Source organism: Capricornis sumatraensis, chromosome 1, assembly GCF_032405125.1.
Source record: "Capricornis sumatraensis isolate serow.1 chromosome 1, serow.2, whole genome shotgun sequence".
In the NCBI taxonomy this organism is placed as follows: Eukaryota; Metazoa; Chordata; class Mammalia; order Artiodactyla; family Bovidae; genus Capricornis; species Capricornis sumatraensis.
The window spans coordinates 610081-625538 of NC_091069.1; the positions used below are offsets into that span (position 1 = coordinate 610081).

Here is a 15458-nt window from a genome sequence, read left to right on the forward strand (position 1 = left end):
TCAGCCGGGCCACATAGCCCCTGGAGAGAACCCGGAGGGGCCTGGGGACCTGGCCGCTCCCAGGGTGCGTGGGCAGAGGCGTGGGAAGCAGACCCCGAAGGCCCCAGGCACATACCGGCCTTGAGAGCTCCCCTGGCCCTGCAGCCAGCTGGGGATGTCCAAGGGGGCACCAGGGGCTCTGCAGCTCTGCTCCTCCCCAGGACGGACAAGGCACCTTCAGAGGACAGGCGGGATGACTGCTACCGGCTGCCCATTGCCAGGGAGGACATCCACTTCCTGGCCTCCTGGGAGGAGCTGGCCAGGCACGAGGACACGCTCCTGCAGGTGTGTGCCCGGCCCCCTCAGGCGGCTGGCGTCAGGGGCTGCTCACCACGGCCTCCGGGGGCTCCAGCCACACTGGCATGCACAGCTGGGCAAGCCCTCCCCACAGAGGCCGCCTCCCCTGGACTGCAGCGCTCGCCTCGCCGCTCCAACCAGCCCCTCTGTCTGCAGCCGGGCCAGGTGGTCGGTGTGGACCTGGAGTGGAGACCGTCTTTCGGCGCAGGCGGCCGGCCCCGGGTGTCGCTCATGCAGGTGGCCGTGGAGGGCCGTGTGTTCCTGCTGGACTTGCCCCGGCTCTCGAGTCCTGCGGGAGGGCAGGCACCCCGCGCCTTCTCCCAGCTGGTGTCTCGGCTGCTCTCAGATCCCTCCATCACCAAGCTGGGTGAGTAGCACCCGCCCTCGCCCCAGCCCTGCGGGACCTGGGGGACTGGCCTCTCCCTTGGCCCCCATCACAGTGGCATCCCCCAACTGCAGGTTACGGGATGGTGGGGGACCTGCGGAGCCTGGGTGCGTCCTACCCAGCCCTGGCGCAGGCCGGGCAGCAGCTGCAGGGCGGCCTGGACCTGCTACAGGTGCACAGACAGGTCAGCACTGGGGGTGTGCTGGGGGCTCCCTGCTCTGCGGAGCTGCCCACACAGTGGCGCCCGGCAGCGGTCTCACTGAGGACTTGTTCCTGCCTGGCCCCAGCCCTGATCCCTGGCCCCAGGTCACCAGGGACCCAGAGTACAGGGTCCCCCAGGAGAGAGTGTTGCCATACATCCCCACACTTCCCAGGGCGAGCCTGGCTATGCCCCTGCCTCCAGGATTCTCAGCACACCCCTGGGGGTTAAGATGTGGGCCCCAGAGCTGACCCGTGGGCGGGTGACCCCGCCCTGAGGCCCTGAGACCCCGAGACAGCCTGCCTGGGCCTCCTGCACCCCCTCTCAGGACACTGTCTATCATGGCGGGCACAGGGCCTGTCCAGGGGCCCCCGTGGGGCAGCCAGCCGTGTGCGGTGCTGTCCGCCCCCCAGGTCAAGCGCCTCACCCCCAGGGGTGCTGTCTTGCAGATGCGGGTGGCGGACAGGCCAGCCCCTGCTGTGGACGGGGCTGCAGGGCCACGGGGCCTCAGCCTTCTGGTGCAGCAGGTGCTGGGCAAGCCCCTGGACAAGACACAGCAGCTCTCCAACTGGGACCGGCGGCCGCTGGGAGAGGGGCAGCTGGTCTATGCAGGTGGGCACCCCCTCTCCTGCCCCGTGACCCCACACGCCCCACACTGGAGGCTGAGGCTGACCTTGCCCACCCTAGCTGCGGATGCCTACTGCCTGCTGGAGGTGTTCTGGGCGCTGTGCAGAGAGCCTGCCCGCTTCCACCTGCCAGGGGCCCTGCCCTGGAGCCTGGGGCTGGGACGCAGCAAGAGACACGGGACTTGGGAGCCACCCCCGCAGAAGGCCTCGGCCTCCCCCTGGCAAGTAGGTGAAGCCCCCTAGGCCCTTTATCAGGATTCTCATGGGAAGAACCGCTCTCCTTAAGACTGGAACCTCACAGGGCTGGAGACCCAGAGTAGGGGTTGGGGAGAGCCATCTGGGGGCTTGTGTCCATCCACACTGGACCCTCTGCCCCAAAGGAAGAGAAGCAGGGGGTTAGGGTCCTACGAGAGGGGGCGTCCCCAGCCTGGCATGCCCCCCGCCAGCACCCAGGGCAGCCTCTGGCTATGTCCCTGTGTGTCCCTGAGACCCTGGCACACTCCAGTGTGCACCCCACCCCCAGGAGACATGTGCCAGCCCCCTGAGGTCCTGGGGGGTCTAGGGTTGTGTTCCCGGCTTCCCTGCTTTTCTGACATCGCTCACAGGAGCTGAGCGCCCTGGGAGCCCTCCCTCCCCGCCTGCCCCCTGCCCCTTGCCCACATGGGGGGTGGGCTGCTGAGCCAGGCTGTATTGCAGGAGCATTCGCCTGAGGCCACGGCCCCCGAGGTCCCAGCCCGGGCCTTCCGCGTGGTGTGTGACAGCATGCTGGGGGGGCTGGGGCGGACCCTCCGCTGCCTGGGTGTCGACGTGCGGGTGCTGCACTCTGGCGAGGACCACCGGCAGGCCGCCGAGGTGAGCGGGCCCGGGGGTAGGGGCGTGTTCGTGGCGGCAGCAGCGCCCCAGCTACGTGCCCCCCACCCCGAGGTGGGGCAGGGCTCCCCCGGTTGCCGGGTTGGTTTGTAGCTGTCCGGGCCTGCGGTCTGCAGGCTCCTGTGGGGGGTGGGCCTGGTGCGGGCAGGAGTGAGGACGTGGCCGGCAAACGTTCTTTACTGGGTTCGCTGAGATGCAGTCCCCTCTCCCCACAGTTCACTGCGTGCTTTGCGCAGGTATCTCCAGGGTGGCTTCTAGGCCCTGTTCATTCCCCCGCCCTCCCGTGAAGCGGCCCCCTCCAGGCTCCGCCCCGTCCCGACAGGCTCCGCCCCTGACAGGTTCCGCCCCGTCCCGACAGGCTCCGCCCCTGACCAGGCTCCGCCCCCCGGCCCTGGCAGCCTGATTTCCGGCTGCTCTGGATGTTGCGTGCCAGGGGACTTGTTGCTCGTGGCCTCTTGGTCCTGGCTGCTTTCACGAACGTGGTGTTTCCCGGGCTCGTCTGCGTTGTAGCATCTGTCAGAGCTTCAGGCCTTTTTACAACCAAATAACATTCCATCAGATGGACCACAGTGGATCCATCCGCCGGGCAGTGATGGGCACCCAGGCCGTTGTGACTTGCGCAGCCACGAAAGAGTACCGAGGCGGCCAGGTCGACATTACGTAGTTACGTGTGGTTTCTCTTATGCGTTTGGACACCTTCTTCTGGGAAGGGTCGCCAGGCTCAGCAAGCGGGTGACTGGGGCATGGGGCGGGGAGGGGATGGTGGGGGGAGTGGGGTCTGAGCTTGGCAGGCAGCCCTTCCCTGAACACTGCACAGCCCGCTGGATGTTTCGGCAGCCTTCCCACCCTTCCTAACGAGGAAGCTGGGGCCGGAAGAACAGAGGGGCTGCAGAGGTAGGGCTGAGCCAGGAGGGAGCCGTCTGCCTCCCGAGCCGGCCCCCACGTCCATGAGAGGCTGTCCACCTTCCTCAGCCCTGGCCCCTCACGGCCAGCTCTTCCGGAGGCCTGGTCCTGGCTCCCAGGGAAGGAGGCGTGATCGTGTCAAGAATGGCTCTGGCTGCTGTCCCTGTCGGAAACCCTTCAGTCCTCCTGCTGGGGGTTGTTTCTAGCTTACAGAGGCTGAGATGAGAAGGCCAGCCTGGCTTCCTGAGGACCCCAGACGAGACGTCAGCAGTCACGGGGCAGAGAGCACAGGGCACCCCAGAGCCTGGCCACGCCCACCCCCGCAGAACTCGGCTTGAGTTCACGCTTAAGTGGCTGCAGCCACGGAGGCGAACCAGTGGATACGGGAGCCCAGAGTCGGTGCTGCTGTAACAGGCGCCTCAGATGCAGCAGGGCCGCGGGAGGGGCAGTCTGGGGACCTGCTGGGGTCAGCATGGCCCAGACGGAGCAGGTGCTGAAGCCCAGCCGGACCTGGACTAGAGCCAGGGGATTGGACCTCAGAACCTGGAACATCGCAGTCTTGAGGCCGCAGGCCAAGTGCCCTCCCTAGGGGTGTGGCAGGTGAGGTGCTTCTTCCTGGGAACACGGCTGTAGCTCCAGCCCCTGTGGTTACGGACTGACTCTGCCCACTTGTCCACTCGGCCTTGTGCTTGGAGTTCCCAGGGCCTGTCCTCATGCCTGCCCTACCGTGGGTGGGTGGGGGGTAATACTGTCACCTGTGTGTGTCACGAAGCGTTCTGGACAGTGGGGCGATGTGCCCACCTCTCTCGCACCTGTGGCGCTGTCTCATGCAGGTGGAGCCCTCTGGCATTTCCTGGAGATACTGTCTCTAGCCAGCGGCCCACCACGCCCCTGGATGTCCTCTCTCCTGTGGCTCTTTCCCAACCACGCGCTTCCTGTGCAGACTCCCAAGGAGGTGACGTGGCTGTGTTGTTCAGCAGGGTTACCCTGTGGGTTTTGTTTTCTGTGATGAGCTCCGTTAACAGTTCAGTTCAGTTCAGTTCAGTCGCTCAGTCGTGTCTAATGCTGCGACCCCATGAATCGCAGCACACCAGGCCTCCCTGTCCATCACCAACTCCCGGAGTTCACTCAAACTCACGTCCATCGAGTCCGTGATGCCATCCAGCCATCTCATCCTCGGTCATCCCCTTCCCCTCCTGCCCCCAATCCCTCCCAGCATCAGAGTCTTTTTCCAATGAGTCAACTCATTGCATGAGGTGGCCAAAGTACTGGAGTTTCAGCTTCAGCATCAGTCCTTCCAAAGAACACCCAGGGCTGATCTCCTTCAGAATGGACTGGTTGGATCTCCTTGCAGTCCAAGGGACTCTCAAGAGTCTTCTCCAACACCACAGTTCAAAAGCATCAATTCTTCGGCGCTCAGCCTTCTTCACAGTCCAACTCTCACATCCATACATGACCACAGGAAAAACCATAGCCTTGACGAGACAGACCTTAGTTGGCAAAGTAATGTCTGTTTTTGAATATACTATCCAGGTTGGTCATAACTTTCCTTCCAAGGAGTAAGCGTCTTTTAATTGCATGGCTGCAGTCACCATCTGCAGTGATTTTGGAGCCCCCCAAAATAAAGTCTGACACTGTTTCCCCATCTATTTCCCATGAAGTGATGGGACTAGATGCCATGATCTTCGTTTTCTGAATGCTGAGCTTTAAACCAACTTTTTCACTCTCCTCTTTCACTTTCATCAAGAGGCTTTTTAGTTCCTCTTCACTTTCTGCCATAAGGGTGGTGTCATCTGCATACCTGAGGTTATTGATATTTCTCCCGGCAATCTTGATTCCAGCTTGTGTTTCTTCTAGCCCAGCGTTTCTCATGATGTACTCTGCATAGAAGTTAAATAAGCAGGGTGACAATATACAGCCTTGACGTACTCCTTTTCCTATTTGGAACCAGTCTGTTGTTCCATGTCCAGTTCTAATTGTTGCTTCTTGACCTGCATACAGATTTCTCAAGAGGCAGGTCAGGTGGTCTGGTATTCCCATCTCTTTCAGAATTTTCTGTAGTTTATTGTGATCCACACAGTCAAAGGTTTTGGCATACGCAATAAAGCAGAAATAGATGTTTTTCTGGAACTCTCTTTTTTGATGATCCAGCGGATGTTGGCAATTTGATATCTGGTTCCTCTGCCTTTTCTAAAACCAGCTTGAACATCTGGAAGTTCATGGTTCACGTATTGCTGAAGCCTGGCTTGGAGAATTTTGAGCATTACTTTACTAGTGTGTGAGATGAGTGCAATTGTGCGGTAGTTTGAGCATTCTTTGGCATTGCCTTTCTTTGGGACTGGAATGAAAACTGACCTTTTCCAGTCCTGTGGCCACTGCTGAGTTTTCCAAGTTTGCTGGCATATTGAGTGCAGCACTTTCACAGCATCATCTTTCAGGATTTGAAATAGCTCAACTGGAATTCCATCACCTCCACTAGCTTTGTTCGTAGTGATGCTTTCTAAGGCCCACTTGACTTCACATTCCAGGATGTCTGGCTCTAGGTGAGTGATCACACCATCGTGATTATCTTGGTCGTGAAGATCTTTTTTGTATGGTTCTTCTGTGTATTCTTGCCACCTCTTCTTAATATCTTCTGCTTCTGTTAGGTCCATACCATTTCTGTCCTTTATCGAGCCCATCTTTGCATGAAATGTTCCCTTGGTATCTCTAATTTTCTTGAAGAGATCTCTAGTCTTTCCCATTCTGTTGTTTTCCTCTATTTCTTTGCATTGATCGCTGAGGAAGGCTTTCTTATCTCTTCTTGCTTTTCTTTGGAACTCTGCATTCAGATGCTTATATCTTTCCTTTTCTCCTTTGCTTTTCGCTGCGCTTCTTTTCACAGCTATTTGTAAGGCCTCCCCAGACAGCCATTTTGCTTTTTTGCATTTCTTTTCCATGGGGATGGTCTTGATCCCTGTCTCCTGTACACTGTCACGAACCTCCGTCCATAGTTCATCAGGCACTCTATCTATCAGATCTAGTCCCTTAAATCTATTCCTCACTTCCACTGTATAATCATAAGGGATTCGATTTAGGTCATACCTGAATGGTCTAGTGGTTTTCCCTACCTTCTTCAGTTTAAGTCTGAATTTGGTAATAAGGAGTTCATGATCTGAGCCACAGTCAGCTCCTGGTCTTGTTTTTGTTGACTGTATAGAGCTTCTCCATCTTTGGCTGCAAAGAATATAATCAATCGGATTTCAGTGTTGACCATCTGGTGATGTCCATGTGTAGAGTCTTCTCTTGTGTTGTTGGAAGAGGGTGTTTGCTATGACCAGTGCATTTTCTTGGCAAAACTCTATTAGTCTTTGCCCTGCTTCATTCCACATTCCAAGGCCAAATTCAAATTTGCCTGTTACTCCAGGTGTTTCTTGACTTCCTACTTTTGCATTCCAGTCCCCTATAATGAAAAAGACGTCTTTTGGGGGTGTTAGTTCTAAAAAGTCTTGTAGGTCTTCATAGAACCGTTCAACTTCAGCTTCTTGAGCGTTACTGGTCGGGGCATAGACTTGGATTACCATGATGTTGAATGGTTTGCCTTGGAAACGAACAGAGATCATTCTGTCGTTTTTGAGGTTGCATTCAAGTACTGCATTTCGGACTCTTTTGTTGACCATGATGGCTACTCCATTTCTTCTAAGGGATTCCTGCCCGCAGTAGTAGATATAATGGTCATCTGAGTTAAATCCACCTATTCCAGTCCATTTTAGTTCGCTGATTCCTAGAATGTCGACATTCACTCTTGCCGTCTTCTGTTTGACCACTTCCAATTTGCCTTGATTCATGACCTGACATTCCAGGTTACTAAGCAATATTGCTCTTTACAGCATCGGACCTTGCTTCTATCACCAGTCACATCCACAGCTGGGTATTGTTTTTGCTTTGGCTCCATCCCTTCACTCTTTCTGGAGTTATTTCTCCACTGATCTCCAGTAGCATATTGGGCACCTACTGACCTGGGGAGTTCCTCTTTCAGTATCCTATCATTTTGCCTTTTCATACTGTTCATGGGGTTCTCCGGAGAAGGCAATGGCACCCCACTCTAGTACTCTTGCCTGGAAAATCCCATGGACGGAGGAGCCTGGAAGGCTGCAGTCCATGGGGTCGCTGAGGGTTGGACACGACTGAGCAACTTCACTTTCACTTTTCACTTTCCTGCATTGGAGAAGGAAATGGCAACCCACTCCGGAGTTCTTGCCTGGAGAGTCCCAGGGACGGGGGAGCCTGGGGGGCTGCTGTCTATGGGGTCGCACAGAGTCGGACCTGACTGAAGTGACTTAGCAGCAGCAGCATGGGGTTCTCAAGCAAGAATACTGAAGTGGTTTGCCATTCCCTTCTCCAGTGGACCCCATTCTGTCAGACCTGTCCATCCTGACCCGCCTGTGTTGGGTTGCCCCGCGGGCATGGCTTAGTTTCATTGAGTTAGACGAGGCTGTGGTCCTAGTGTGATTAGATTGACCACATTTCTGTGAGTATGGTTTCAGTGTGTCTGCCCTCTGACGCTCTCTTGCAACACCTACCATCTTATTTGGGTTTCTCTTACCTTGGGCGTGGGGTATCTCTTCACGGCGGCTTCAGCAAAGCGCAGCCGCTGCTCCTTACCTTGGACGAGGGGTAAGGAGCAGCGGCTCCCTTAGCATTTATCAACATGCTTCCAAAGAAAGCCAGCACTGCTGGCGAGGGAAGGGAGGAGGCTCCCGCCCCCGCAGCAGCAGCTCGGGGACTGTGTCTGCGCTGGCAGGGAGCAGACCTTTCAAGGATGAGCCTGGGTACCGGTCAAGGATCGGCCAGGCTGCACTAAGGTGCCTCCCAGCCCTCCTGCTGCTTGGGGTCAAGTGTGAGTGAGGCGGTAGAGTCCGCCGAGCAGAGAGCCATCCGGCCAGCAAAGAGGAACCGGGCGTGACGATTGGGGAGGTTTGCAGCCCCAGCAGATGCAGGCAGAGGCCAAAGTTCAGTGATGGATGGCTTCCCTGGGCAGGAGCTGAGGAGCACGCAGTCTTGCTGAGCAGCCACCTGCCTGGCGGGAGCCGGAGTGGGAGCAGGTCGACCTGGGCGGCCGCCGCTCCGCTCAGGGTCTGCCTGACGGCCCCACCCTCCCCTAACGTCTGCGGCCAGTTCCTTGCAGCAAACCTCAGTGTGCCTCTGGCTGGCCCCGCTGCCCCAGGGACCCGACAGACGGGGCACCAGGACAGACACACATCCCCAAGGCTCATCTGAGCGGCTCCGATGTCCTGCACCTGGGCCACTGACCTGGTGGATTTAGGGCACTGAGGACCTGTCTCCACGGGTAAAGGGGTCACTAGTGTCCCTGGCCTTTTGTGGCCTTGCTCCTCAGAACGTGGCCGTGGGCTTCCCCATGGAGGTCCTGCAGGAGAGCCCACGGGGCTGGCTGGTGGGCCGGGAACCGTGCCCAGGGCTCCGTCCCCTGAGCGGCCGAGGTCGCTGCTTCACTGTCCTCTCCACCAGTCTCGTCAGCAGGCAGTCACGTCTCACAGAACTTTTGCTCACCTTTCTCTGGGTGTCGGTGAAGCCAGGCAGCCTTTCTTGTGTTTGCTCGCTGCCTGTGCCCCTGTGAAGGGCCCCAGGCGGAAAGCCGCAGTTCTGACCCTGGCCTCGGAAGGCCCACTGGGCTGGCACAGTTGGTCTGCAGCACATGATGCTGCTTTATTTTCTGCTGATACGCAGAACTGCATGGACCTTTAGCTCCTAGTTGCTTGAGAATTGATCTTACCTTGGAAACCTCGCAGAAATCTCCTCAGTTCTACTGAGTTGGCTGTTGGTTCTTGGGGTCTCCTTTGCGGACAAACCATCTGTAGACAGGGATAGTTTCATTCCTTCCTCCCCAGTCTTTACGGGTCTCATTTCTGTCCCGTATCCTCTCACAGCAGTCGAGGCCTCCCTGGTGGGGTTAACAGATGGAACTGTGGCCGGCTGTCTCAGTTCTGACTTAACGGGCTGCTCCTCCGTGACGTGTGGCAGCTCCCAGGCCCCCACAGCAGGATGCAGGCTTCATGCCTGCTGCACACGTCGTCACGAAAGAAGCTGAGTTCTCCCTGATGCTGCCTCTGCAGCCATTGACATCGTCCCTGTGATCTGTGCACGTGACGAGCCTTTTCAGTTTGGAGCCAGCCTTGCATTCCAGTTGCACCCGGCCTGCCAGCATGTCACGTGGCTGGACCTGTCTTCAGGACCATTCTGACACAGGATTTCTCCTGCTCACCATCTTCTCTTCTGCTTCATAAACAAGCTGGGGAGTTTTCCCTCCTCTGCTTTCTGCCACTTTGAGTGATGTTTGGATTTTTCTCTCAGACACTGGCTGAGTTCCTGCAAGGCCACCTCAGCCTTGTGTTTTGGACGGAGGAATCTAGGAGTTTCTGATTCTTTTTATTTAATAGTTTTAGGACTGCTTAGCCGACTGCGTCTTCTTGAGTCGCTCGGCAAGCCATGCCTTCCTCTGGAGTGTGCCCCTTTCGCTGGGTGCTCCAGGGGCGAGGCAAGTCTCGCTGCCTGTGAAGCTTCGCAGGGCCTCGCCGCGATCAGCCTCACTCTGACTGTTGTCACTTGTGCTTCACCTGTTTCCTGACTGTACGCAGTGCTCGTCAACTGAACGAGTCCCTTCAAGTGACTGGTATTCGGCTTTGTTGGTCCTTTCTGTTGGATTTTTGTGTGTGTTTTTAATCTCATTAATTTCTCTTTTTATCTTTATAGTTTCCTTCCTTTTGCTTACTTGGGGTTATTTCCAAGAGGCGTGCTTAGCTCTTTAATTTTCAGCCGCTTAAATCTTACGATGTAAACGTTCAGGACAGTAACTTTTTCTTGAAGTAGTATTTTCACTGCGTTCCATCCATTTTGATATGTAGTCTTTTCATTACTTTTTAGTGCTAATAGGTTTTGAGTTTTGAATCTGAGTTCAAATTACTTATTTGAAAGGCTGTTTTTCAGTTCCAGAAAGCTGGGGGTTTCAGAGCTTTTTGGCATCTTTTACGAATCTGCTTCTAACCTAAGTGAATTGTAGGCTGTATACTGCCGATTTAGACGTCTGGGGGGACTAGCTTTGTAGCCAAGCAGACGGTGCTTTTTATAAACGTTCCACGTGGACTTTAAAAGGCCACAGCCTCTTCCAGCCACGTTCACGTCCCTCTCTTGCTTCGGCACGCTCAGTGGGTCAAGCTCACTCAGTATTTCCTCAGATCATCTGGATCTTGTTTGGTCACTTTTCTGCCACTTTTGCCAATGCCCAGGAGAGCTGTGCCGAAGTCTCCGGGGGGCACTGGGCTTCTCAGGTTCTCCTTGCGGTCACGTCCGCACTCGCGTCACCTGCTGGGAAGTGGCTGTTAGTCGCATGTGCACACGGCCTCCAGAGTTCTCATGTCTCCCTGCTGAGCGAGATGTCCTACGAGATGAGCCTCTGGCTCCACTAGCAGCCTCGCCGTGAGATCTGACTGAGCCGACCCTGATGCCATTCCTCCAGCGCCCTCAGGGCAGGACTTGCGTGTCACCTTCTCATCCTTCTGCTTTCAGCCTTCCTTTGCTCTTGTGATGAATTGTTTCTGGTTTTACAAGGTCTAGCCCGACGGCCTTTGTTTTCCAGCCCATTCGTCCCGTCCACTTGCATTTGTTGTAATTGCTCGTCTGTGTTTGGCTGGAACACACTGATCTGCTCTCTCTCTCCTGCTTTTTCTGTTCTTTTTTCTCCTTTGGTTCTTCTGTTCTTTTCTCTTTTTCACCCTTGTTTCTATTTTTCTCTCTATTAATTTCAAAGTTACAAATCCTACTTCTGTTCTTTCAGGGGTTAGCCTGGAAATTTCAGCATGTATATTTGAGTTAACAACGTGTAAAGTTAAAATTAATCCAGAGATTTCAGATCATTTTAGCTTTCTCACCTGCTTTCCATCTTACTGTTATTTCCCAATATTTTTAACACATGGTGGTTTTCCTTAGTTTTGCAAATTAGACGTTACCTCTCTTTTACGTATTCAGTGACTCTTAGAATCTATGGTGTATGGACATGCACAGGCACTCCGAGAAAAGGCGAACTCTTTATTAAGGGATTTCCTTTGCTATGACCTTTCATTGGGGCCGCTTTTCCTTGAAAATTCTGTTTCCTCCCTCTCCTGAAAGGGCGTGTTGCTGGGTCTGTGACTGCGGCCTGACAGGACTCTGAGAAGAGCCCCCTGCTCTTGCCGTTGCTGTTGGACAGCCGCCTCTGCCCTGTCGCTCCTGGCTCTGTTCTCGACTGCCCTCTTGTCTGGGTCTTTCTTCATATTCACCTCGGTTATGTGTGTTTGTTTTCGATTCTGTTTTTATTCATCACATAGATGTGTCTTTGTTTCCACTACAAAGTAACCACTTGCTTCATTGCTTTTTCTCTCTTATTGTGGTAAAATATATATGGCGGAAGATTGATCATCGTAACCATATCTAAGTGCACAGCTCAGCAACATTAAGTGTGTGCACAGTGTGTGTGGCCATTGCCACCATCTATTTCCAGAACTTTCATCTCAGACCGAACTTCTGCAGCATTAAATAGTCGCTCTCCATTCACCCCTCCCCCAACCCCTGGTAACTGCTGTTCACCTTCTTTCTCTATGAATTTAACCCCTCTAGGGACCTCACTTAAGTAGAATCATACAACATTTATCCTTTTGTGTCTGGCTAATTTCACTGAGCAGAATGTCTTCGAAGGCCATCCATGCTGTAGCCTGTATAGGGTCTTACTTCCTTTCCAAATCTGAATAAGTTCCATTGTGCGTGTGTGCGTGTGTGTGTGTGTGTGTGTGTGTGTGTGTGTGATCTGCTGATGGACACTTGGGTTGCTTCCATCTGGCTATTGTGAATCCGCTCCTGCTGTTCACTGTGATGAGCAAGCATCTGTTCACGCTTCTGCTCTCAGCTCCTGTGGGTCTGTACCTGGCCGGGAGATCGCTAGGCCGCACGGTGATTCTGCGTCTGATCTTTGGGGACACTGCAGCGCTGCTCCATGGCAGCCGCACCGCTTTACATCCCCACCAGCAACGCGTAAGGCTCCAGACTTCTGTGCATTCTCCTCAACACTTATTTTCCTCTTTAAAAATAAAAACCGCCCTGACAGATGTGAAGTGATCCCCAGTGTACCACGCTTCCCTGATGACTCATGTTGAGCATCCGTACGTGTGCATGCTGGTCATTTGCGTGCCTTCTCTGGAGAAGTGCATTTTCTCCAGAGAAGAAGAAGGGCAAGGTCCCTCGCCCACATATTAGCTGGTTTACCTGCTTTTCCTGCCGTTGAGTTGTGGGAGTTATTCATATATCCTAGATGTCCAGATATATATTTGCAAATATTTTTCCCATTCTGTGGGTTGTTTTTTCACTTTCTTGGCAGTGTCCTGTGATGTACAAAAGTTTTTTAACTTTCACAAAGTCCAATTTATTTTTAATTGTGTTGTCTTTGCTTTCAGTGCCACAGCCAAGAAATTGTTGCCAAATACAACGTCATGACTCTCCCTGGCGTTTCCTTCCCAGAGCTGCAGTGTTCAGCTCTCACGCTAGTGAGCTGGCCCCTCACACTCTCCAAAGATAACACACGGAAAGGAAGCAAGCTGGACACGTCACAGCTGTCACGTTGTTGACGCGCACTGCGCCCCTCGTGGCTTGCAGGGTGGATCCTGAGCCCTTTTGGTGTGATCCTTGTAGACTCTGATAACTTTGCTGTCTCATCTAAAGAGATACTCCAGCTCCTCAGATCTAGAATCAGCTACTCCTCCGAAACTCCCCGGTTCCTTTTAGCACGAGCCCTGTCTAGGAGTCAGCCTGCGTGAGGGTGCTCAGAGCTGCAGGGCTGGCTCTCGTTTCCAGGCCTTTGCGGCGGGCCAGGGATGAAGTGCCTCTAAGTGTATGTAGCACCTATTAAGGGAGCCAAGAAGATCCCCTGGAGAAGGGAATGGCCACCCACCCAGTGTTCTTGCCTGGAGAATCCCCGGACAGAGGACCCTGGCGGGCTGCAGTCCATGGGGTTGCAAAGAGTTGGACATGACTGAGCGACTAATGAAACATCCATCAAATATATATAACACCCATCCGAAGTTTTCCATTCAGATCTAGGGCTTCTTGTGTGATCTGCTTAACTTTCTCCCAGATCTCCTTTCTCTGAGCTGGAAAATCCTACCACCACACCAGCATTACCCATCTGGCTTACGTCACAATCCACAAACGTCTCAGAACAGCCGTGGTGGTGTGCCCATCACCAACGGGTGTCACTGCAGGGTGTCTTCCAGTTCGATCTGTAGCCCCAGAGTCGCCGGGTCAGTTCGCTGTGGCTTCCTGGCATTTGGAGTATTTCTCTGTTTGTGGTTCGTGTGTCTCATCTCTTTTGGGTTTATAGAAATGGCTTTTTAAATTTAACCTCGTTGGCGGTTCGGTTCGCATGTCTCTAAGGCCAAATCTATCACAGCGCGCGGTGCCCAGGCTCAGGGTGCAGGAGCCCGGTGGCTCTGATGGTGAAGAGCCTGCCAGCAGCGCAGGAGGCCTGGACCCGATCCCCAGGCGGGGAAGATCCCCTGGAGAAGGAAGTGGCTTCCCACTCCAGTGTTCTTGCCTGGACCAGAACTCCAGGGACAGAGGAGCCCGGTGGGCTGCAGCCCATGGGGTCACAAAGGGTCGATCACCACTGTGTCACCGATACTCCCGCTTTCTGTTACTTTCAGATGCAGGAGAGACAGTGAAGGGGGGGGTGGGGGCAGGGGGGATGGTGGCGAAGGTTGGGGCAGAGGGGCCTGGCCCTGGGAGTGGGCCTGCAGCCTCACCTGCTGACTTTTCCTCCTGCGCAGGTTGCCAGGCAGGAGGGGAGGGTCATCCTGACCTCGGGGCTGCCGTACCACAAGGTGAGGACCCACCGGCCCAGGCTGCCCCCCCTGCCCCCGCCCAGGGCAGACTGGATGCTCCAGGCTCACCTCAGCTGGGGGGGTGGGGCCTAGCTTCCACCCCGCGCGAAGGCTGCTTCTGCCCGCAGCTCCGGGCCCAGGTCGGGGCTGGGCGCTGCCTGGCAGTGGACTGCTCCCTCAAGGCCCAGCAGCAGGCGAAGGCCATCCTCAGGCATTTCAACGTGCGTGTCACCCCCGCAGACATCTTCAGCCGCTGCCAGGTGGGTGCCGCGGGCCCCAGGCTGGGCGAGGGGCCAGTGTGTGCGGCCCAGGCTCGGTGACTGGCGAGACCCCGTGTGTGGCCGGGCCTTGGTTTTCTGCTCGGCGGAGCAGCACCCCGATCTGTGCATTCCCCCCCAACCTCCAGAGGAAGGGAGGTGCATTTGTGGCAAAGACCCCAGGGCATCGGGGGAGACTGCGGGCGTTTTTACCAGCTTTTCAGAACCTGCGCTGGTGTGTCCTCTTGAGAAAACGGAGTTGGGGCACTGAGAGGACACCCCACTGGCACCCCAGGGAGCCGTGGAGCCTTCAGATCCGTGAGGGTGGTCGCTGCCCTTCGCAGGAAGAGTCCGGGCCACATCCCGGCACCGCTTCCCTGCCCCAGTGGGGGCCCCGTGGAGGGGCCAGGCTGCAGGACACCCCAGGGGTGGCGTGGGGCCAGTTCAAAGGAAGGGGGCAGAGCTGCACCCTGGCGGGGGGAGCAGCCAGTGCCCCCGGGGACAGGAGACAGTCCTGGGGGCAGCAGGGCCCAGGGAGGCGCGGGCTCCGACCCGGCTGCCGTGGATGGGAGAGTCGGCGTCCTCACCCCGAGTAGGGAGCTGAGGGGCCTGCAGTCAGTGGTGTATCTGCCCAGGTGAGCGGTGGCGGCAGCCGGGGGGCGAAAGTGGGGTGCAGAGGGCCCAGGACACGCCGCAGGGTGGGGCCCGGGGTCCCAGGTTTGCGGCTGAGGCCCAGGCCGTCGGCAGGGCAGGTCTTGGGTGTGGGCTCTCAGGAGGCTGGTCTAGAGGGCGGGCCAGGTGCACCAGGCTCTCCGGGTAGGCGCTGGGGAAAGGGGCTTCCTGCCTGGCTGGGGTCCTGCCAGCAGGGTCCCTGTGTGGTAGGTGTGCATCCCACATGTGGTCAGCGGGCAGTGAGGACAGAGGAGGGCGGCCACGGGGCTGCTGGCAGGGGGCAGGCACCAGGCAGAGACCATGTGCCCG

The 15458-nt window shown here is 56.1% G+C and overlaps 1 protein-coding gene across 1 annotated transcript in view; it reads left to right on the forward strand.

Annotated features, from left to right (window-relative positions):
- The window catches only part of EXD3 (exonuclease 3'-5' domain containing 3), a 72992-nt gene that overhangs the window by 42935 nt on the left and 14599 nt on the right, over positions 1 to 15458 (forward strand). The window contains exons 12-19 of the mRNA XM_068975796.1: positions 201 to 324; positions 493 to 703; positions 796 to 905; positions 1370 to 1532; positions 1608 to 1771; positions 2231 to 2398; positions 14167 to 14220; positions 14349 to 14480. Of these exons, the coding sequence (XP_068831897.1) occupies positions 201 to 324; positions 493 to 703; positions 796 to 905; positions 1370 to 1532; positions 1608 to 1771; positions 2231 to 2398; positions 14167 to 14220; positions 14349 to 14480 (1126 nt within the window). The remainder of the gene's footprint in view (positions 1 to 200; positions 325 to 492; positions 704 to 795; positions 906 to 1369; positions 1533 to 1607; positions 1772 to 2230; positions 2399 to 14166; positions 14221 to 14348; positions 14481 to 15458) is intronic.